The sequence below is a fragment of the Colius striatus genome, chromosome 15, assembly GCF_028858725.1.
Source record: "Colius striatus isolate bColStr4 chromosome 15, bColStr4.1.hap1, whole genome shotgun sequence".
Lineage (NCBI taxonomy): Eukaryota > Metazoa > Chordata > Aves > Coliiformes > Coliidae > Colius > Colius striatus.
Window position 1 is genome coordinate 10,572,312 of NC_084773.1, and position 24,012 is coordinate 10,596,323.

The 24,012-nt window shown below is 40.6% G+C and overlaps 1 protein-coding gene across 1 annotated transcript in view; it reads right to left on the reverse strand.

The window, feature by feature from the left end:
• Positions 1–1,051: 1,051 nt before the first annotated feature.
• The window catches only part of KBTBD12 (kelch repeat and BTB domain containing 12), a 30,106-nt gene continuing 7,145 nt past the window's right edge, over positions 1,052–24,012 (reverse strand). Inside the window, exons 4-5 of the mRNA XM_010201822.2 lie at positions 13,399–13,596; positions 1,052–1,221 (exon numbers count right to left, since the gene is read on the reverse strand). Coding sequence (XP_010200124.2) covers positions 1,052–1,221; positions 13,399–13,596 — 368 coding nt within the window. The remainder of the gene's footprint in view (positions 1,222–13,398; positions 13,597–24,012) is intronic.

Here is a 24,012-nt window from a genome sequence, read left to right on the forward strand (position 1 = left end):
TATAAAGGCTAACAATGTCTTAAATGGTATTTAAATTATTGCTCTTCCCTGTGATTGTAGCCAATTCTGTTGGTAGAGAATTTACCTTATGCTATTTCATTAAAACAACTTCTATAAAAACAGTTGTTAGATAAACATCTATTGTTTAGCACATCTATCCTTTCCCTGTAGCTGCAGAGCTGATATGTAGATAATACTGGTCTTGTCTCTTACTTTTTAGTTTACATCACCTTCTCCATCTCTCAAAGGGAGAGGGTTTTCTAACTGAGTTTTAAGGTTCTGAACACACCAGACCTTGTAACAGGCAGCATCTATGTGAAAATGTAGGATTTTCCTTGTCTTTGTCTTTTTCAGCCCTGCTGGAAGATTCACTTGTGACTTGTTGCCAAAAGATAAGTTTTCTTCTACAGGCTCAGCTGTGTTGGCAAAGAGAGGATCTGTGGACTGTCCTGTCTCTGGGTTAGATAGTGTTTGCAGTAGCTGATGTACTTGGCTAATGAACCTTGACTAATGCTTTTTTTAAACAAACAAAGGCTCTTCTTTGTTTTCCCTCTGCTCCTGCAGATAAGTACAGCCTAGCCCTTTGGTATACTAGACTAGTTCTCATCTCTGTATTTCTTAGCCTCCTCAGTAGCTTTGTAGAAGCAGGTGGGACCAACAGCAAAGGAAGGATTTCCCTGACTAGAGCTTTCCTTCATACGTCATGTTCTGCTGTGAGATGAGCCCTGGGCTGCCACCGTGCCTGTGAGGCAAAGGGTCCCAGAAGCCCAGGTTACACGCAACATTGCAGCTTGTGCAGCCAGATGGGACACGTAGAGCCACACACAAAGGCTGGGCAACCTCAACCTTTCATCACAGAAGTCCAAAGTACCAGTACTAACAAATTAAGCGTTGTCTGAGAAGCGCAGCTCAAAGGCAATTCTGTCCTTAAGCACACACTGCTGGCTCTTCTCTGTGGATCTCAGCTGTCACCCAGAGCCAATGCAGCATTTGCCTCTCACTGCTTCCAGAAAACTGCGGAAACTGAGGAATTTAGAGAGCCACTAAACTTCTATTGGTCCACTAGATCTGGGGGAGGAGGGATAAGATCCCGTGGGTTCAGCCTAGCAACAAGGCAAACATCATAGCTGTCGTGCATGAGGACATTGATGGCCACCACGTTCCACTGGTTCTCCCATGTATCCAGCTCAAGGATCTCTTTGGTGATAACTTCATGACGAGCTGAAAAACAGAAGCAACAGCAGGCATCAGGAGCGAAGTCAGACAGGATCAAAGAGGTTTGTGCAGTTATTATTGTGACCCTTCTGTAAGGTGGTGATAAAAAGGTAATTTCTGGGGTACTAACAGCTACATTGTTTAAAGAGTGAGTTGTCAACATACAGAAAATGAAATAGTGCAGATGGAGAACCGCACAGTGTATTCAGTCCTCACACTCAGCTCCAGGTGCAGCTGCAGGGACAAAAGCATGAAGTGCTCCATCTTGGTATAAGTATGCAGGTGGCATTTCATTGTGCAATCTATTGTCAAATGCTCATCTTTTAGAAACTGAGTATTGCCTAGTGTTAATGAGTGTGCCTACGTGCAGTATGTTGCCTTTTCTTTGCCCTGACTAAAATGCAGCTTTCAGACTCCTGGAAGCACTCCAATACTATGGCTTCTCCTGGGTGTAAAGTCTGGACATCCTGTGATTTGGGGAGAAATAGAGAGGGAAAGAAACCTCTGGGGCTTTAAATGTACTTTAGCTGTTCTGAAGTGCTGAGGAATTTGTCATGAAGTGTCAGGTTAGAAGAATGCCATTAAATCATGGCCAGTCTCAAGACAAGAAGGTTTTTACTGAACCTAACAAAAAATAAAGGATCACCACACAGCAGAGGTCTATAGCTGTCAACCAGCAGTACTAGACCAAACTTCTTATAAGAACACAAAACCTTTCTTTGCTAACAGAAGTTCTGAACTTTCCAGCAACTGTCACTCAAAGCCAAGCTCTCTCTTGAAAGAAAACGTGTCTTTCATTTCTGCTCACTTTTTCTTTTCATCTGGATAGAGGTATTAGAAGCCAGGTCTCAGAGACTTCCAAGCATAGACACTTCACAGGTACCATGGTAAGAATTATCCTAGCAAGAAATATTGAATACTCAACACTGTTTTATTGTGTCTTAAAAGTCTGGGGACAGGCTAAACTTTACAGAGTCTGGACTGAAGTTCCCATTCAGACATCCCTTCAAGAAAGCTTTTTCTAAAAAAACCATACAAACAACACTGTCCGTCACATCTAACAGCTACATCTCATTGTTTGGACACTGCCCTTCTGTGGAACCAGCAGCAAAGGATTGAGGAAGGGGAAGGGAGTGAAACCCAGAAGACTATCCAGAGGCAGATATTATTTCTCATGTTGGAAACACAGCCACATGCTGCTCCAGAGGACAGCAACTCCAGGGTTTTAGTTATCCCAAGATAGTGTTGTCATGGTTTAGGTCTCATACAAAACTGCTGTTGATGTTATGATGATATGGTGTCATAGGATTTAAAATACCCCTAAGGCTTCTCTGCAAGTAGCTTCAGGATGTGGGGAGGTTAGATGGATACAAGACTTCTTCCCCTCCCAGGATGAGTTTCCGCACTGAGCTGATTCAATACAGTTCTGTTTACTACAGGTCTTGGGCATACACAGGAAGCATGAATGTCTCAGCTTTATGGAAACTTCTGTACATTTTTGTCATGTTTATTTAAGGAAACCACTCACCAACCATTCACTGTCTCTGTCTCTCTCCCCTCACCTTATAAAGTACAATACGGTGATTCTATGACACAAGAAGTCTACAGCAAGTACTCATTTTCTCCTCAGTTGTGTCACAATTAATTGTGGCATAATTTTTATCAGTCCAAACCTAGACATCTGGTATTTTCATAGATATCTAGGAGCTTGCTTGAGGAAAAATTGTGTAAGATTTCAGGATTTAACCTCATCTGAATAGTCCTTGTTTCATTCCTTTCTGCTCTTCATGGCAAGTGAAACAATAGCCATGGTGGTTTGAACCAGGATATTATAAGAGTATAATAATAATACATAAGAAAGCTGCATCCATCCAAGAGAGAAGACAGCAAACTGCTAAAAAAACAGTTACATGTGAAGAGAGAAGGCACGACTGACAAACTGCAAACAAAGAACACGTGCCAGTACCAGCAAAGAGCTCATTTCTACGTGACCCCTCAAGAGTGAACAGTTTTCCCCTAAGAAGCAAATAAAGACACAGAGACCTAAGCTGTGACATGGCAGGCTCCAGTCCCTGTATTTCTTATTAGATCATCTGCTTTATGCAATAAATTTTTGTGCCTGGATTTTCTTTGGCATGGATGATGAGAAAAATGAGACAATTAGAGGAAAAAAAACATCAAACACTGGAACTGAGACATTGTGGGTGATTGCAACACTTCAGAAAAATATCATAATTGAAACATCAAAGGCAGATTCAGTAACTCTCCCTTACAAACCTTGGTGTGTTTTTTCCTGACCCTGGTGACTCTCAACCTTTAGTGTCCCTTGTTTCCCTTTTCTGTGGGATGTTGTAACAGGTTTTGTTCCGTTCTACAAATTCTACTTTCCAGCACATGGAGTGTTAGTTAACTTTTAACCCTTGGAAGATAAAGAGAATATGTTGTTAGAATAAGAGAAGTAATTATTTCTCTAATCTTATCTTGTTTAATATGAAAGGAAGCAGCTCCCTTTGGATGATAAAGTTCATGTGAGAAAAAGTATTGCTGAAAATATAATCATACTTCAGGAAAAAAATTACATCTCTTTCTTTTTAAAAGACATATGATCTTAAAAAGAAACTCCTTTCTTAAGCCTTTTCTTTTCCCCTTGGTTAGGACAATAGAAAACAATGTTTTTGAAAGAGTAGTGCTGCTGATTCCAGGCTGAGTGTGAATTTGTGCTTTAATCCCAACAGTTTTAAGCATGAATGTGCAAGTAATTCCAGATTCTATCTCATTGGTCCAACTTCTTTAATTGCAATTTTTTTAAAGGCAATATCCTAGCAGCCAATTTTGTCTACAGGAGAATAATGTGCCATCTACAAAAAGAAACTGGCTGTATTACACAGATTACCTGGTGGAAAAGCCACAGCACAGAACTCCCTGTCATATACAGCATTATTCTGCCTCACTTACCAGACAACCACCTTACCCAATGGAAGGATTTTGTTCCTTTCAAAATGCTTTGAAGTTCTGTAGCATTTTCCTGCACATTCTTTTTTAACCATGAGAAGTTTTAAGAAACTTTCTTTATGCTGTATCTCTCTGTGTAGGAGGTTAAGCCTCCTTTTACTAGAATTCTTCAGGTAGTACAAACCTAACCTCAATGCAGATCCTTTTTGAGCAGTAAAACAGTGTTTATAGAAGTATGTTTAATTCTTATTCAGGAAAGGAAAGATCTATATCAGCACAGGGAACATTCATTCCAGCATAGATTTATCCCCATGAGAAACTGTGGTATGTTAAAAAAGTTAGAGCTCTTTTGGTTTAGTTACATCTTTTTGATGTACAAGTGCAGGCTGAAGGCTAACACTGAGCCCACAAATCTGTCTTTTTCCAGTGAAAGAACCTGAGTTATACCTGAAAATATTTAATTTACAAACTCTACACATTACATATATTAGTCTGAAAGCAAAATTAGTCTAATCTTTAAATCCTCTTTTACATTCTGGTCTGTAAACAAAACATTTCCCCACATTATTTCATGTAAATTTTTTCAACTATGCTGAAAAAAAACAACAAAAATATTAATTTTCAGTAAGTGATTGCCTGCATTCCATATGCAAGTTTTCATTTTAAAGGATTTTCAGATATGATTCATTGTCTGTATATGGCCAGACTTCATTTTATGCTGTAAGTTTTCTTATATCACGTGAAATCGAATTGACCATAAATCAGGATGAACCATTCTTGGAAAGACCCCCAGTATGACTGCAGGCAACATAAATATTTGATCTGCTTTTTCTACCTTTCCTTTTTTTTTGAACTGCATTCCATTTGTGATTTGGAGGTTGGGGGGAGGAACAACATTTCATGTGAATATAGTATTTATTACCACTTTCGGTCTGTTTTGACTTTGCCTTCTCTGTCCTATTACAAACTGAACATTCAGATACAGTTATTAGGTTTTGGGTTGGCTTAAAAGAAGGCAAATGTAGAAGAACGAAGCAATATACTTAACATCTAAAAAAATCTATAGGTCATCCAGGATTATTACCCATGCAGCTATTACGTAAGCCAATACAAAGAAATTCTCTCTGCTATAGCCTGCTTAATGCCCAGAACATTGATCTAAAAAAAACATGATGAATTTTGGTTCATGGGAGTTAAATCTACTGCAAGTTTGCTGAAGTATGCTCAATATTTCATTATTTCTTACAGAAGCACATTGATATTGCCTGGTATATTTGCCTCTGTCTTATGAGGAAGCGGAGTTATGGAGATCAGAAGAGCATGTACCAAGTCATGGGTTATGATGCCTCTGCATCAGTGCATGGCAGAGATATCCAAAGTCGTTTTGCACAAACTCACCTACCTTACTGACCATGGCATACTGTTACATGGCCAGCAGTGCCTGAGCAAGTTTGTCTTGCAGGGCCAGGTATCTCAGCACAAAACTGCACTGTGTAGTGGTATGTAGTCTGTATTCCATCTGCCCTTGCTCATGAGCACAGTGCCCTGGGACACCCTTACACAGGCTACATGCCTAAGGTCTGCTGATGTCATTTCTCAGGTTTTTACTTTGCCCTTTCCACTTTGCAGTTTCCTAATGTGTTCTATTTTCTCACCATAAATCAGTTTATAAAAAGAGACACCAAATCTGTAGTGTTTAAACTGTTAACTGACTGCTTTTTCCATGGAAAAAGACAGTGGAACATTACGAGGTGCTTGCCAGTTGCCTGCCAGTCCCAGAAATGTTTACTCAGGTGTTTCTTTCACCGACTTCCACAGTTCTTGTCACCTAACAGCCACCCCAGAGCTGCCTTGAAGCAGCTCAGCCTTCACTGCTAGTTTGTACCTGGTTTTGCGTGCCATTATGTGCACTAGTGAATGATTTTAAACATATGGGACTAGCCCCTGCTACTTATCTTCCTCACCACTAATAGCTGCTTTCGTAATTACATGATGTGGATTTAGGTGACTTGGGAATTCACGTTTGTGTTGCAATGGGATAAAAGTGCATTTAGATCATTACCACCAGATGTCCTGGCTCCTCATTTGCAGTAGGAAAAGAATAAGTTCATCAAGTCTGGCCTTCAATCCCATTTGCGTGTGCGAGCTGCCCCCTAACTCTACCAGCCTTGCTAGTATAACACAGTAAACACCCTTTGTGGGGTCAAGTACATCCATCATCCATGCCTGTGGGCAGAAGCAGGCAGAGAATACACAGGAGGGGGAACTTGGCTTGGCTGTTTAACATGCTGACCAGCCTTCGTGATGTTAAGTCTCAAGGCAGTGACCAGACACAGCGAAAGCTGAGAGACAGGCTGGGGCTTGAATTTACAACTGTGGCAGCTTACTGTTTTCAGAGCATCTGCGTGGAGTAAGGTAAGATATTCACTCTCATAGACAAGTCCTCTGTCCTCTTCCTCTGCTGTGTAATTCTTCAGGACCATAGTTCTGTGATCCACCCATTTGCTCACAAATCAATCTATATTAAAAGTGTATATATAAGAATGGGATGGTCTACAGGAAGGAACTTTTAATTCAGTTACTTCAACTGTTTTTCTTGGAATTAATCCAGCTACTTCAGCTTTTACAGTCTTTCCAGATTTTGCCTGTTGTTGATAGGCAAGGCCTCTTTCAGACACAATCTTAAAGTGCTGGCACTGCTTGTGCTGCAGGTAATAGCAGGATCACAGATTACAGCTGGAGTGGGATCAGTGCTCTGGAAGTCAATGCACCATTCATATGAGTATAACCTGCAAGATCATCATAAGAATTACTGATCTCAGACCATCTTGAGATACTGTTTCTAAATGCCTTACAGTGGGTTAATACATTATTAATAGAGGCTATAAAGCATGTTTAGACTGTATGCATGACAGGCAGTTATGAACACAATAGAAGATGTCATACATGGCTACAAGCCATGTTTCTAAACAACCTATTGACCTCTTCAGCAATTAATTAAAATGCATTAAAATATCTATTAATCATTCATTAACCCTTTATAAATGAGCCTCAATAAGAAGCACGACTGAATTACCAACACTGTGCTGTCAGATAGTGGGTCATGTTTAGATCTGAAGCGAGCAGGTGCTGCTGCTCTCCTGACCTGCGGTGGCCTTATTTAAGGTAGCAAGATCCCAGCTAATAAGCAGGGGGTAAATGGGCAGCCCTCCCAGGGAAGGCAGCAAGCTGAAGAGGTCTCTCTGGTTTCTGGCAGCTCCCACCAGCACTGGGGGAGAATTAGGCAAAAGGTCAAGCAGGGTTTTTTTTGGGGTGGACTCGGTGTGCAGGCTGGAGAGATGTGGCAGTGCCTGCGGCATGGCAGGAGGCCACGAGCAGATTGTCATGCTGAGCGAAATGCAGGGAACCCTGAATCCTTTCCATTGGTGGGAATATTTATTCAAATGGGAACAACTGTGGGCAGGAGAACTTTAATTATTCATCACTGCCCAGTAAATTCTAACAGAGGGAAACAAACAGTACTGCAGACAGGCAGCCTGGGGTTTGCCCCTCTGCTTTATTTAGCTGGGAACATGGGAAGGTGCTGGAGAAACAGGTTTTATTCCAATCCCTCAACCCCCAAACTTCACAAGTGCAGTATTTACTGTGCCAGATTCCTTAATATGTCTAAATTTAATTTGATTCCAGTAATGTTCCGTAACCACTATAATAAAAAACAAGCCCTAGAATGATTCTCCATCTAAATCACATAATGGAGGAGACTAGAGGGAACAGCCTTTATGGAAGATTAGTCAAAATAAATAACTATTAAGCTAGTCCACTGTCAGGAGAGGATGGCACAGAGATACAAACTCATTAGCTCAGCTGGAATACAGTAATTACCACACGGTTCTGCAGTGCTGCAAGCACTGCCGCTTCTATTCCAATGTGGGGATTGCAGTTTATGTAAATGAAGAAGAGGCCAGAAAATGAATCTAGGGTGAGTATACTTTTTTTTTTGTAAAATTAGAATTACAAAGCTAACAGGACTCAGTGCCACTATCATCTACCATGGCTAACAGTTGCAGACACAAAATTGAGGCTCCTGTGTGCCAAGTTCATAGGTATTTCTCCCTTTTCTCCTTCCTCTGACTGTAACATCACTTAAGTAAAAAATTAATTTCTACTTGATATCAGTAACTAAATAACAGAACTGGGTTGAGCAGCTCTGATCCCACACATAATGCTAAACATATTACAGAATTTTTCAACACTTATACTAGAAAAGCAGTACATTTACTTTCTCTGCTTATTATAAACTACATTGGAGAGAGATGGCAAAACTGTCAGTTCAGAGAAAGGCAGTTCCACATCTAGTACCATTAGCTGGTGAAATCATAAGTCTTTTAGTGTCATGTGCAGCTAATAGCAGACCTGTTAAACATCTTGTTATTTGCATTGAGGTGGTTGTTCCTTTAATTTACATGTCAGCTGATGTCACATTGGTGAACAGTAAAGATGGCATTCTAATTAAAATCACAGAATCATAGAATCTTTTTGGTTGGAAAACACTTTTAAGGTCCTGAAGCCCAACCACTAAACCAGCACTGCCACGACCACCAGTAAACCATGTCCCCAAGTGCCACATCTATACATCTAGGTTTTTTAAATACTTCCAGGGATGGTGACTCCCCCTGGGCAGCTTGTTCCAATGCTTGATAACTCTTTTAGATAAGAAATTTTCCTAATCTTCAATTTAAACCTCCCTGGCACAACTTGAGGCCATTTCCTCATGTGCTATCGCTTGTTACTAGGGAGAAGACAGCGACCCCCATCTCATTGCAACCTCCTGTCAGGTAGTTATAGAAAGTGGTAAGGTCTCCCCTCAGCCTCCTTTTCTGCAGGCAAAACACTCCCAGTTCTCTCAGCTACTCCTCATCAGACTTGTTCCTTTCCCAGCTCTGGTGCCCATCTCTGGAAGTGTCTTCCTTGTAGAGAGGGGCTCAGAACTGAACACAGCAGTCAAGGTGCAGCCCCACCAGCATCAGGTACAGGGGAACAATCACTGCCCTGGTCCTGCTGGTCACACAATTCCTGATACAAGCCAGGATGCATCACATTAAAAAAAATGAACTCTGGATTTGAATATATTAATTCAAACCTGAGACAGGCAGTTGGACCAGCATCTCTAATCTGAAACTAAAGCTACAACCCCCAGCCCCTAGAAACGGGCCACAAGATCTGATTTGTGTAGCAACAATGCAAAGCCAACACACATGTGCCTTCCACAAGCTAACAGTGAGAGTGGATGAGACAGTCTCAGCAGTCACACAGCCTTGCCTTCATCATTTTCACCAGAAAAAAAATAGTTATACTCAAAAGCAGGCAAAAGAAAGGGAACCCATTCTGACAGGCATTTTAGAAGCATATAATGCTGCATACCTGAAGAGTTGCTTGCCACCTCCTTTAGAGATGCACACTAATGAGGCTGCTCCTGCCATACACAGGCTAACGTTAATAGCTGTCAGTCTGCATAGGTGGCAGGTTTTAGTTCTATGTAAGGGTAAAGAAAATAAAACATGTCAACAAGAACATCATGCAGCCAGGCTGCAAAGGCAGGCTTAAAGTCCATAGTTACAGCAGTAAACGTGGCAATGTATTTTAACAATTAGTAGAAAGATGTCTGGCTGCATGGGGTCCTTCAGAGTATTTATACTACAGCTAATGTTTTCTCTCTGTGCAAAACTGTAAACTAGTGGACAAATCCAACCATTTTAAACACTGAGTACCTTGATGAGTGCTATAATATTGCTGACAGATGACAAACACCATTCACAACACTAGGCTACATGAGCTGAAGCTGAGTGTCAGAGGCAAGCAGACAAATGGTTTCTATTTGATATAAACATTTTAGTAGAGCTAATTCATCTAAACTACTGGCTAACAGATGAAGCTTTGCAAGTCTTCCTAAGGAGGAAACAAATTCAAAACAAGTAGAAGTGATTTTTTTAATATACTTACCATGATAGTAAGAATATACAACAGTGAGCTGTTAGCTACTGATACAACACAGATGTCTCAGAGTGGTTTCTACCATCTAACCATAGACACTAAGCTCCTAATGTGTTTGCTTTAGATAAGTCAGGTTAGAATCCCTCATTATCCTGATCAAAACACAGAGCATTAAAGGACATGAGAGGTCCTCAGGTTTCCAAATTGCCTTCTTGTCTTCCTGAGCAGCAGTAAAGCACCAAGGACCTGAACCTCCCCTTGGAAGTGTCTGTGCTTCTCCATATGCTGCAAGGAGCCTGGAGTCACCAATGTCTTAGTGTAGGCATTCCAGATAAATGTCTAAAATTCAGCTGGACTAATCCCCTTTCACATCCAGGCCCTGTGCAAGCTTCTAACTTGAGGAAGCCTCAGCAGGAGAAGTCTTACAAGCTGTTTACTGACACAGCTCAAAATTGAACAGCATTCCTTGCAGTTCAGAGGAAGCTTTCACTCAATGAAGCTTGGACACACTTTGGAGTTCATTCATGCTTTAGCTAGACAGTACTCTGCATTGCTGCTCTCAGCTGGCCAAGCTGACTTCCCTCTGAAGATTCTAAGTAGCTGCAATTTCTCTTCCACTGCTCCTGGGCATGTTGTTAGGGCTGCATCACTTGTCCTCCTTCAAGTAGACAGAGATTTGTGAGAGGCAATACAAATGGGATGGGAATCCTGCCATTACAAACTCAGAAACGCTGGTAGCTGAGCGGTACTCATCTTTTCGTCCAAATTCAAGGCAGTTGTCACTGTATTTGTGTACAGCACCTCTGGTTTCTAATTATCCATTTAGATCAATACTCAAGGTCAATACGTTTAGGTTCTCAGCAAGTCAACTTCCACACTGCTGGATCAAGAGTAGGTTTAAGCAAATGCAAAGGCGAATTTGAGTCTGGGGAGCTGGCAATAGATCTATACCACACTGGGAGTTGGTTGCTGGCACTTATAATACTTTGGCTAAGACTTTCCATTGCAGCAGTGGTTTTGGATTATTTTCTTTATTTGAGAAGCACTCATTCTTGAATATTCACAACAGCCCTTTAGCGTTCAGCAGGCAGAAAACCCAGAGACTACAGTTGTGTTCCAAAAACCCCACTTGGTTGAAACTAAATCGCAATGTTTTGTAAAATTGGAATATCCTCTCTTGGTTGCGTCCCTCACAAAACCCAAAGTGACATGCCAAGAAAACCAAAAGACTGAAACCAAACAAGCACATTCTAAAATAACCCTATCTGCTACAGCAGCAGCACATTCTGTTCTGTGAATAGCTTGAAGCTGCTGAGCAGCTGTAAGTCTGAAAGAGTAGAGTCAAGCCACCCTCTCCAAGCTCCCATAGGACAGTAATAACTCTCACTCACTCCACCCTTCATCCCCAAAGACCAGATCAGGCAAGTGCTCTTTCCAGCATGCAGAAGAGACAAGGTCAGGGAGAGAGGCCAGCTAGATAACTCCTTCAGGTTCAATATATGGACTCTACCCATTTTTTTCTCAATGATGGGAAAGCTCTTTTCCTTTAATAACTTGAAAGTCAGATTAAGAAGCCTGTCTTTGTGGCGCAGCTTCCTCTCAAATCCCCCAACATCTGCATATACCCGATTTACAGCTGACAGTGAGAATCTTATTTCAGCTCCCTTGTTAATAGATGTTATAACAATGTCTGCAACACAATCACATACTAATTCTTCACCAGTATACAAAAAGCACACATAGGGGGTCAGAATTCAGGTTGCACAGGTAACTGCAAAACTGGCATTTTCTAACTTTGACTTGTTGTTTTCCAATCTAAATAACACTTTTAGTGCAGGGGAGTTCTATAGATAATTATATAGATTGCAGTAGTACAGTCAGGAATCAGGACCCCATCGAGCTGGCATTATATAAGCATACAAAAGATGGCTGTCTTGTAATCCACAGGGGCACTTCAACCTCTCCTGGTACTACTGCTCTATACATGACTCAGTGACAGAACGTTGTGGTATTGTACAGAGTGTTTTGATGGCTCTGAAGCTACCTTATTCAGAAAATCTCATACTAATCTGTTAGTCATCTTGAATGAAATTGCTTCATTTGCCAGTGCAAATGAGCAGCCTTTTGAGATTTGTACCCACTAAGTTTAGGTTGTTTCATAATACTGCTAAGAAAAAGACAAATATGATGTCCCAATGTTTGCTATGGAAACACAGTGATGTATCAACCATAATTGCTCTGAGGTCACAGAACTTCCATCAGAGATGACACAAACACATACCTGTTAAAGGGCTGCCATACAATTACTTATAGGAAGCAGCTTCCTCAAACAGTAACAAGTGAAGCAAAGGGAAAGTGAATTGTGAACTAGCTGATGAAAAATCCTAAAACTACAGCAGCTTTAAGTTTAAGGTTTGTTATACAGGTAAAACTCAATGCAATTGAAGTGTAATATGAAGGACATGTTCACCTAGTGATACCACATGGCCATTCCTGGGTAATGGAGAGCCTGACGTGACATTGATTAGCAGCAGATAATGCATCTGTATTGCTGCCTTCTAGAAATGAAATTGAGGTAGCAGCTGTATGTAGAAGAAGAGTATAAGTGTGCATGTTTTAAGACTGCATTTATAATGAAAAAAATAATGGTTATCAGTACTGGAGATTTAGATAGAGGTAAGCACAGTTGGAAGAAAGAAGACTTAAAAGAAGAAAGGTAGCCATGGGGCTAGGATTATTGAAAATCACCAGATCTGGAATTTTAGTCTTTGTATCTCCTTTCCCTGGCCAGAGTACTCATTAAATACACAAGATTTTTCCACATCGATTATGAAAAGCATTTAAGTAAACAGACAGAGACAGATAGCTTGACTGATAGATAGTGCCTTAATTTTCCACAAATATCCCCAAGTTCTTTAATGTCCATAAGACACTAAGCTCCTGATCTCAATAGCTCTGGATGTAAATCCAGAAGAATAATACTGAGATGTAGATTTGGATAGGTTTAGTGCAGATCAGAAACATCCTTAATTTTTCACATTCAGTTAAGTTAAAAAGCAAAGGGCAAACAGAACACAATTAATATTGACATTAGGAGCTGGCAGTCCAAAGGGCTGAATCAGCTCTGTGGTTCCAGGGTATACCAGTGCCACCTGACAGGGTTGGTCAGTCACTAGGTCAACTCTGATGACAGTGAAGCTGAATTCAGCTATGTAGGGAATGTGAGACTCATTTTGGTACCTGCTCCATGAAATCCTCCACAGAGGTACAGCTTCCCTTCCACTGAGCCTGCGCTGGTAGAATTTGTTCGCAAGGAAAGGAGGGGAGAGGGCATAGGAGGTCCATCTCTCCAGAAGTCTCCATCAGGGTTATAAATCTCCACTGCATCAAGACATTTTCGTGTCTGTCCTCTGTCTTGACCAAGGCATCCAATTCCTCCTGCAAAAGATATTTAGGTTAAATGTAGCAGTCCCAGGTCCTGCTGAAAAAAACCAAACATTGCTGGCTGCATCATTTCTTTGTTCGTGTTTCCTCATCTCCTTCCCTTCCTTTTCCCTTTTGCAGCTCCAGAAGTTTGTTAGGAGGTAAACTCAAAGCAGAAGCTACTGCACATTATCTACAGATATCAAAACAAGATCCTTTCTGAAGTCTTGTATCAAAGGAAGAATGAGCAGCATGTCTTCAAAAAGCAAAGGTATTTGGTCTTGTTTTCTACCTGTATAGTAGAATTTGTCATATTACTTGTTCTGTGTACTGAACAAATTGCTTCATCACTAAGCTGCAACAGATCCGAAACTACTTTTCTCTTACCGTTAGTGGGTTTGACTCTCACACGTTAACCAACAATCACTTGGATTTGTTGGTTAGTTGTCCTCAATAAAAGAAACATATTTCACCCGTTTTTTTTAAGGGAAATCAACCTCCAGAAACAAACGTGTCTAAAATGCAGGAGTGCCAGCTGAGTTAGTTGTGACAAATCCTGCTGTTGAGAGATTAGTTAGGATGCTTGAAGTCAGTGTGCAGGATTGAAACAGAATCCAGTTTTAATTTGCTGGGACATACTACAACAGACTGCAGACATACCTGAGATCTCAGTGCACACTGGAAACACTGTGCACTAAAATCACAGTGTACACACTGCCTTTCCAAATCCTTTCCAGTGAGCAAATCCAGATTTTGAATTCACAGCCTTTGGTTCTCAAGAATTAATATGCTGACGTACCCTTGCAGGTTTTCCATCTGTGCCAATGGACACAATACCCTGTAATGAGCACTGATGGCATGCTGAAGCAGTTCTTTTGTGCATGTGTGTGTATGTGACCACTTAAATATAAAATGACTGCAATATGCCAGCAATTTCCACATGAAGACTAGCTTTCCAGATACATGAGTAGGACTGCTCAACTGTGCAAATCCAAAATGCACTGTGTGGCATGTAATTATGCCCTTGCAAATGCAAAGGGGAGGAACTGCAAGTATAACCTGTGCTGCTTTTAAAATGTATTGCCCCTAGTGCTATTCTGCTGGTCTGTCAGGGAAATGAGCCCCTAGTGATCAGAGTCTTGCTCACAAATGGTTCTCCATCTACCTCTTAATACCAATTATGGGGTTTTTTTCATCTTTTTGTGCATTTTCCAGAGATATTTGCAAGAAGCAACAAGTAAATGGGGAACACAATGCCCTGAATTTGGTAACACTGTATTCCTCATCTGTATTTTAGAGTTAGGTAAACATATGATCAGTTATCCCTGTATGAGCAGCAAAATTAGAATAAAATTCAGTGTCCATTACCATCAGGAGGAAGTTTTCCTCCAGCTGAACTTAGCAGCATTTGATTTGGTTTAATATTTGAAAACCTTCACTGGGTCTCGTTTTCAGCTCCTTTTCCATGCACAGCAAATCTTTACTTGTTCTAATACCTACCAGCAAGATCCTAGGACCTTGTATTGGGTTCCCCTCAGTGAATGCTTAATAAAGACTAGCATCCCAGTGCTTTTGTTACTAGCTTAACACCCCCGACTACACAGCCTTTGCCTTGATGGGCTCCTCTGAGGCTTGCCTCATCTCAGAGAGCTGAGGCAGTAATTATGGCCATGAAATTTTGCTAATCACTTCCATGCCAAAAAGGGAGTTACATGCATCACCATGCTGGGCCTTTCTCACGATGGAGCCTCACTGAGCTATTCCTTCGGGCTATTTAGAAATAAGATTTAATTTCAGAATTCAAACATTTATTTATTGTATTGTCCTTTATGCCAGCAGCATTATCCTCTTCTATGCAGTATTCTCCTCTGCTCCTTAACAGCTTAAAAGAGAGGTGCCACACTGAGGACAGAATACTCTCCCCCTAAATTTATCAAGAAAGGTTAAGGGCTAATAATTTTTTTAATTGATAATGCTATGATAATGGATTAACATACAGACTTAGATTCTATAGTATCCTTTGGTACAGACTACAGTGTGCAAGACAATTGCTACCAGGATATGTACAGTCTACAGAGTGCAGTGTAATGTAGAAAGAGATACTCAAGGCAGTTTTAACCGGGGAAAAAATAATGTTAAATCTCCCCACAGACTTATTTGGTCTGTTGTAAGGACAGCTTTGTGGTGCCAAAGAGGCTGCTGCTGGTTTTTGAGCTAGCTTTTTTCAAATCAGGCCAGGTGTTACTGTACATCACTGAAGAATTTGCACTCATCCATAAGAAAATTCTGCATATGAAGAATGAAAGAGCATCTTGTTAAATCAGAGGAATGAATGGTACCAGTTAGAGAATCCATGTGGTATGTCAAACAATAGCTTTGCTGATTGCCTCAATAGTTCAAAGGGGGGTAGTGGACAAAATGCCTCAGATCTCTCCCAGAAGCACAACTGCTATTTATTTCTCGGTGCATTTTTTTAGTAATTTTCTAAACTGAGTAACTGTGGGACACAGTAACTTCAGAAAGAACAGAAATAATCAGGTAGAGAACTGATAGAGCACAGGGAGTGACTTCTTGCAAAAATCATGACTGTTACCAGTTAATGAAGACATTCAGTTGCCAGTCCAGGGGAGCTGAAGACAAACATTTTTCCCATATAGTCATTAGAAAAATCATTTTCCATGACCCATTGGAGCATTTTTTTCTTAAGTGTAAGAACTACCACATATTTTCAAGCATGTATGAAACCTTGATTGGATAGTTTAAGCAACTTAAATTTAACCTCCTTTAATCCCTTCATCATTACAGACAGTCCCATTTTATTTATACAGTCCCCAGCCATTGCAGATACATCCGATTTCATGTTCAATTTACAAGGTTGAAGTTAAGTTCTCAGCAGACAAAGTAAGATGAAAAAAAAACAAACCCTGAGGAGTAAAATTTCATTTTCAAGCTTAGAAAAATAGCATTCTGAAAAATGAGTAATCAGGAATTTCAATCTCCTCTTCTAAAGCCATGCTAACACTGAAATATTGCTAACAGCAGAATCCAAAGATATTAGACTCTAATAGCACTACTTTGCTGTGTTTCCAGATGTGATAGTTGAGAAATACTACTGTGAGACAATACTTTCCCACCCTCCTCCTCTATGGAGACCCATGTCTGAGGCCACTCCTCAAAGAACTGAACACACAAATAATAACAAAAAAGAATTTCTCAGGTTTTAGTCAATTCCCCTCTGCAGCTGAGTGGAGGCATCTCCCATTAACCAGGCCATCTGTCATCTGCAATGCATATGCCCTGTAAAACTTCAAATTGGCAGGAGAAACAGAAACTCTCCGTATCAGGTAATTCAGGCTGCTTTGTGCTCCATCACTCATGACTCCAGATCACCCTGTCCCACTTCCTTCCTCATTCAGGTTCATCAAAAACTTAGGAATGGAATTGGAGACATAGGGAATAAGTTAAAACCATGAAGATTGTCTTTATTTCATGTTCTCTGGGTAGAGCAGCTGAACAACTGCGTTAGTGCTCTGCTCTTCAGGAGCCTCTACATAAATTGAGGGTAACCTTTAAGTGGCTAAGACAGAGTGCAGTAAAGAGAAAGAATGTTTTATATTGTTTTATAGGAGATCTTGTGCCAAGCAACCTATCAGCAGCGCATGGAGTTATATTTGCAATTAAACATTAAACCACCCAGAACTGTAGCTGAAGTCATTAAAACACACCTCCTGTGGTCATAGGCTCCTGTGAGTCCCACACCCATTGCTATTTCCATGCCCATGGTCTGGAATGGATGCTGGGGAAAGGCCTTCATTAAGTCATATTCACCTATCTCATAATGAACAGAGAGACTGAATTCAACACCACCTGGCTTAGTTCTCTACATAAAGCCCATTATATGTCCTTTGTGGAGGAGGAGATGGAGTTCACACTGGGAGTTTTGAACATTTTTGTCATTTTCACATTTATCACACAAGAGGATTTAATCTCAGAACTCAGCCTTACCCCTCCCCCCCTCCAGCTCCTTACAGATACACCCTTTCAACACGTTAGGCTTTTTACATTATGCACTTTCCCTAGGAGATATTTCATATGCCACTGAAGGACTAAAAAAAGCTCGTGAAGCCACCTTTGTGTTCCCAAGCCCATTAATGCATGAGAGCTTTCCATATCACGCTTGGATGATTCTACAATCAAACATACTTTCAAGGGCACTCTGTAAGCAATGGTTCTAATGGACTTTAAATTTAACATGAAGCTCCATTAGTAAAATAAATATATAAATAAATGACATGATATTTATTAAGAAATCAGGATGGGGAAGACAAGCCTTTGATGCAAGAAGGCAAAGCCAGGTAGGTGATGTGATTAGGACGTCTTCAGAATTTCAATTAGGTATGGTATAGCCTTACTATTCCCACACACTGCTTGTAGCTGGCTGAAGGCAAAACACACAGCTTTGGCTGAAGCCAGCCACCTCCCCCTTACCCCATACTCATCTAAAAAGAGCTGAATGCAATTTGAGTCACACCATTTCTGATAACAGAACACCCTTCTAGCACTTGAAGGGGAACCTCTGTAACAGCAATGAAGTGATAGTCACTGTTAATAAGCAGTTCAGCAGTTACAAAGGAAATAAGTACCTTAGATGTATCTCTATACATCTATAGGAGTGAGACTGGCACATAGTTGAGTTTCAAGAGATAGGGAGCATTCCTCCCTATTCACTCAGTGACTTCACCCGTATCACTGATACTACTAAAAGCAGGCAGTGGTGCAGAGCAATTGCACTTTTAAGTGCCATCCACACCAAGTTCCTGTGCACTTGAATTGGCCAGGCAGCTGAGTCCAACATGAGCAATTTTTTTCTCCTCCCAGAACAGCCATGCAAATCCAACTCTAGACTGTTCATTGAATGACAGGATAGCTGACCAAAATGACATCTACAGAATAGCTGCTGGTCCAGATAAGGCTGAAAACAACTTATGCACTCCATCAAGAGGCATAGGGTGATGGTGAGATCTGCATATCAGACTTCATACTCTTTGTTTCCCCTGCTAATAGACAGTAGAAACTAGACATGAGCTAGAATCTCTCAGCCAGGACAGTACATCAGGAGCAACATGAGCAACGCTGCTCCCAAAGGGAATAAGATGCATGTAATGAGCTCACCATCAGGGTACAGCTCCACAGAACCAGAAGAGGCAATTGCAGAGGGTCTTACCAGCAATTGTCAGAGCAAAGGCAGGGCAACAGAAAAGGACTAATCCTCCAGGCCTGTATTTAAATGATGTTCCTGGACCTATGGGCAAGGATGTGGGTGGAGGCTGCAGGTGACACTAGTTAGGATGATTGAGACCTATTAGTGCCCTCAGGACACTGACACCATAATTCTTTATCCTATAATTAAGTCCTCAGATCGCAATACTGAGCAACACATGTTCTTACTAGTGCCTCTTCCAATCTTTTATCAAAGAAACCTGAGAAATGGGTGGAAAAAGAAAAGGAGTAATTCTCCAAGAAGCAAGTGAAATCTTCCATAAAATAATTCACTATTAAATTGATCTCTGGAATGCACAATGGATTTAATAGGGCTGATCTCTTATGTAACATTTCCCTTCATTACTCTTTAACAGCACTCAAGCTGAGAGTCTCGGCACTTACTCTGCAAAGCAGGGCTGCATAGCTAGTTTCTCAGAGAAATAAGGGAGCAATAAAGCTAGCCCTGGCAGGCACTCCTAAAGATGAAACCAAGAAGCACTGTCATTTTTCACTAATACAGAGCACAGCAGATGAGGTAATGCAGCTTGTAGAAGACAAAAGGCAAAAGATTGATTAAAAGCAAGGCTGAAAAAACAGGTGATTGTCCTAGAAATGGTCAACAGTTCAGTTCCTGCTCCTTCTTTTCTTCTGTAATGCCTTCCTTTGGTAATCTTTAAGTGAGCATGGAGCATTTCTGATTCCATCTATTACACTAATTTTTTGCCTTTGTTGTTCCTCCTTGCACTCAGGCACTCTGGAGGCTGTTGCACAGGTATAACAGAGCAGAATCAGGCCCATAATCTGCTACTCGTCAGAAGTCCAAAGCATATTTATAAATAGACAAGTTTATTTTAGAAGAAGGTGTTATTCAAATGCACAGTTAATACTTCAAGCATGAAAGCAAAAACGTCTGTTTCCAGCCTCTCCTACACAAGTTTTCCTTTCCAGAGAGACCCCAAAGTACATATTCAAATAAGTATTTTGTGACTGAGACATTCAGCATTTAACTGAACCTCATTTTATGGCTTAAAACTTTTAAAAGAAGCTCTTAGCAAGAACTCAGGGGAAAAAAAACTGTAAGAGGTGGGATGCCAGGCTAAGGAGGATAAGCAAAAATTCTTTGATTCCTACATCTTCCCTAATAGGATTTATCATTTAAGTCCTTCTATATGTTCTTATTTATAAAGCAGGAATTATATAACATAAAAGCAACACACAGTTAAAGCTGTCATGGTGATACAACATTTTCTACCAGTGACCTGTATTTCAGAGAGTGTGTTTTAACATAAGCTAATGAATATGGCATTCAAATGGATTCATTTGGATAAATTTTCCTAATTTGTCTGTTGGCTGTAACGAGTTTTCAGAGACCTAGCTGGAAAGGATATTTTTTAAAGCAAGAGATTAAAATGCATGACCTTAATAGAGCCCTCCCATCTGGTTTTCTTCCAAAAGTGTCTCAATTGCCTCTGTCATTAAGAACACAATACTGCTCTTTCTTGGGCTTTCCAACAAATATACTTATGTTCCTGGGAAAATATGGAGAGAAAGAGCTAAGACCAGTCAAGTGGGATGAATAGGAGAAAGGATTTTGAGCCATAAGAAATGCTGGTCATTTACTTATGAGGATTATGTACATGGTATAAATAGCATAAGGTTCTCTAGGAACATTACACAACAAACAGACAATTATATTGCAGGATTGCTGATTAAGACACATCGTACAGGTTCCTCAACAATGTTATTACTCAGACCAAAAACTATTTCTCATTTTTCTTCCATCAGTGTGACTCCAGAATAATTCCATTTAAGTCATTAGGGTTTTACACGCTGGAGCTCGCAATTAGGCTGAGAGGAGTTTTTGGACAGTGACTGTGTGCTCTCTGTCCTGTGTCAAAAGGACTTTTCAGAAATTAACACTTCAAAGGCTAAGTGTCAGATTCTATCTGGGTTAGAACAAAATGAGTCTGACACAACACAACTGAGATCAGCAGACTACTTGATTTGCATGTACATGGATGAGAGTGAAAAATAAACTTGTGCATCAAAGAGTCTGCTACTGCACCTTACACAAAGCTAGCACTCCATCTATGCTTGTTGTTTCATATTTATGATAGAAATCACATTCACACATCAGAAACATTAGAGAGGATCAAGTTGTAGTGCAGTGATTTTTCACTTATACTCTAGAGCCCCACGTATTCCTGAACGTGCTGATACCTGTATGAACTGTACAGGAAGAGAGAAATCCTGCCTGAAAGAGCTGACAAACTGCTTCAGTTAAGGATTTTGTTTTCAAAACTTACTTGAAAGAAGTCTCATCTCTCTGAGAAGCTACTTTATGTATCCAAATAGAGTTACACATTTCCTTATTTCATGTTTTTATTTCTGGGAAGCAGGGCTTGGTCCTTGTGACGTACAGAGATACGATGCATTTACCTGCTTGCACCTTTCCTCTCTCCCTCTCATTTTTCTGCTCCCAGAAGCCCCCCAGTGGATCTTCTTAGATGAATGCACACTGCACAAAACCCATGGAGACAATGTACCACATAAGAAATAAATATGATACAAAAAATGGGTGATGCTTGTAAGAATTCAAGCATTGACATTGAGTATGCTTCTGAATTGCCCCTTTCCTGAATGTCTCCATACACTTCACCACAGGAAACCCCTATTTGGAGTGAGAAGGGGTATAAATAGCAGTGGTAGAGACTCCACAAAACTGTCTCTCATCTGTAGCACAAAAGGTTAATCACTATGCCTAAGCATAGGTGTCCCTGAGGTCACAACATGAGGACAACCTACAAGCTCTGATACTCTTCAGAGTGTGTCTTTTTTCACCAATCTCCCTTGACAGCATCTTTCTAGATTCCCAGTGCCCCGCATTCCTTGTGAAGAAGGGTGATGTCCAAGTAATCCACAGCTTTGAACAGCCTGCAATGATTTTACCATCCCTATGACAGTTGCTATTCTTTGGTCTGTCAGCAGCAACCTCTGTTCCTTCCATTCCCATTCTCTCCTGAACGTCATCTGCATGACCAAGTATCACATCAGCCAGATTCAGAACACTTCCACTGTCTTCCTTTCAATGCCATGAATTGCCCAGGGTTACAGTCACAATTGTTTCCGAAGGAAAACTGTACCCATCTCAGAGCCCAACAGCCTGAGAATTCACAAGGTAACAAGAACTTGTCACCATGAATAGAACGAGGAATGTAGCTTTTCTGTGTGAGGTTTTAATTACAGTTGGCGAGTGTGAGTTTACAGCTGGAGATGAGGCCATGTGTGATATCAGCAGAATAAGATGCCAATATCAGTGACTGTATCACTGTTTCCAAACAGAATTTGTTTGGAAATGGCTTCATCATTTTGAGAAGCATTTTGGAAAATGCTTTAATCTCTTCCACAGAGTTTTCAGACCGTGATGCTTAACATTTGCTAACCACATTGTCTTCTCAACAGGAAAACCTTCATTCTACCCATGCTGTTAAAGGTGGATTTAAACCTGACAATAATTCTGACAAATCCTTTTTGGCTCAGTGTCAAGTTTGTCTTTCAAATAAAAAAATAGTTCTAATATTATTTGATTTCCTAGGGAACTAAGACTTAGCAATTACCCTCACCCCATTTGTGTTCTCTGTCCGTGTTTGCGTTATTTTGTCTGCCTCTCATAGCTTTTGCACCCATTGATCAGTTTCAACTAGATTTTACAGGTTTAAGGACATCAGAGTCCTTGCAGGGTTTGTGAAAATAGGCAATCAGGAGTCTGTGAACAGCACAGGTCAAAATATCTTCCCTACAATTGCTATTCATGCTACCTGATGGTGACTTATTCCCAGCTGCTCTTGCTACAGTTACACCTTGAGTGGACAGAGCATCAGAATGGAGGCAGGCTCAGAAATGCAATGGCAAAAATGACACAATATTTCTCCCCTCACAATCTGCTCCTCAGAGCAGTGTGAGAGCTTACTTATCTTTGGTATAAATCACAAGCAAGTTTGAACAGTGAAATTGCCCCAGAATTACACTGTCAAAACAAAACAAACACTGCCTTTACATATATTTAGTTACATTTAGAGACACCAGTGAAGGTCCAGTGCAGCAAACCGTTAACCTCAGTATCAAGTGCATTGATTCTCTTAGGACTGCTTGAATAAGGACTTCTCATTGGAAGCTGTGTAGTCAACAAAGTGATGGAGACAGAACAAGAGTCTGTTGTGGCCCATGGGCAAATTTTTTCATGAGCAAAGATTTTCTCACAAAAGAAATTATTGGTACTGGCTAGCATGTATTCAAGTCAGTGTTCAGCTCCCTGAATGCCACAGCACTGGCAGCTATACATAATGAAATGATGCTTTTTCTTTTTTTACATTAGCAAAACGCTCGTGAAGGTCTGTGAGACCGTGAACTTTCCTCAGTGACATTTAAACAGGTGCTTTTCAAATTTAATACTGGGCTCTGTGTTCGATCTGTACATTTCATTACTGCAATCACTCAGACACGCTTCTTGCTTTGTGAGATTCTTGAAGGAAGAAAATGGATGCAGTTTTCCTTATTAGCCGCTCCTTTTCCTTGTCTTGGTGTCAGGCTTGCTGTGCAGAAGACTGTCAGTTTGTTTTTATCACATGCGTCCCAAAGCAGCTCCTTTTTTTCTCTCCCTGACTCTTGTGTCATCAGAGCATTCATGGTCTTGATCTCAGAGCACTTCTTATTGAAACGCATGAATACAGCCTTTCTCTTCTCAACTGTGAGGGCTGCTTCTGCTGCCCCATTACAGCATCAGTTTCAGTATAAATAACTACATATATTTAACCTTTTACAAAGGATGGAGTTTCCACATTTTTTAAGTACCTTTGAACCTAGGCAGTATTTAACAGTACACTGGCACTCTGTATCACTAACCTTTGACAATAATGAAATGATTTACTGTTTGCAAAGCTCTCTTTTCCATATGGGCTTCTTTCACCCTTCCTTCTGGTTGCACTTACTGGCCTGTCTCAAGCCACTCAAGAGAGAAGTTTCTCTAAAAGAGGACAAATGTAACATTAAAGCCATTTTCCTCTTCCACTTCAAAGACACCTTTCTTAGATACACCTCCTGAAAAACATTTTCTGTATCACATGCCAGGAACAAATTGTCCTTTACCCATGGTATAAAACAACCCGGATA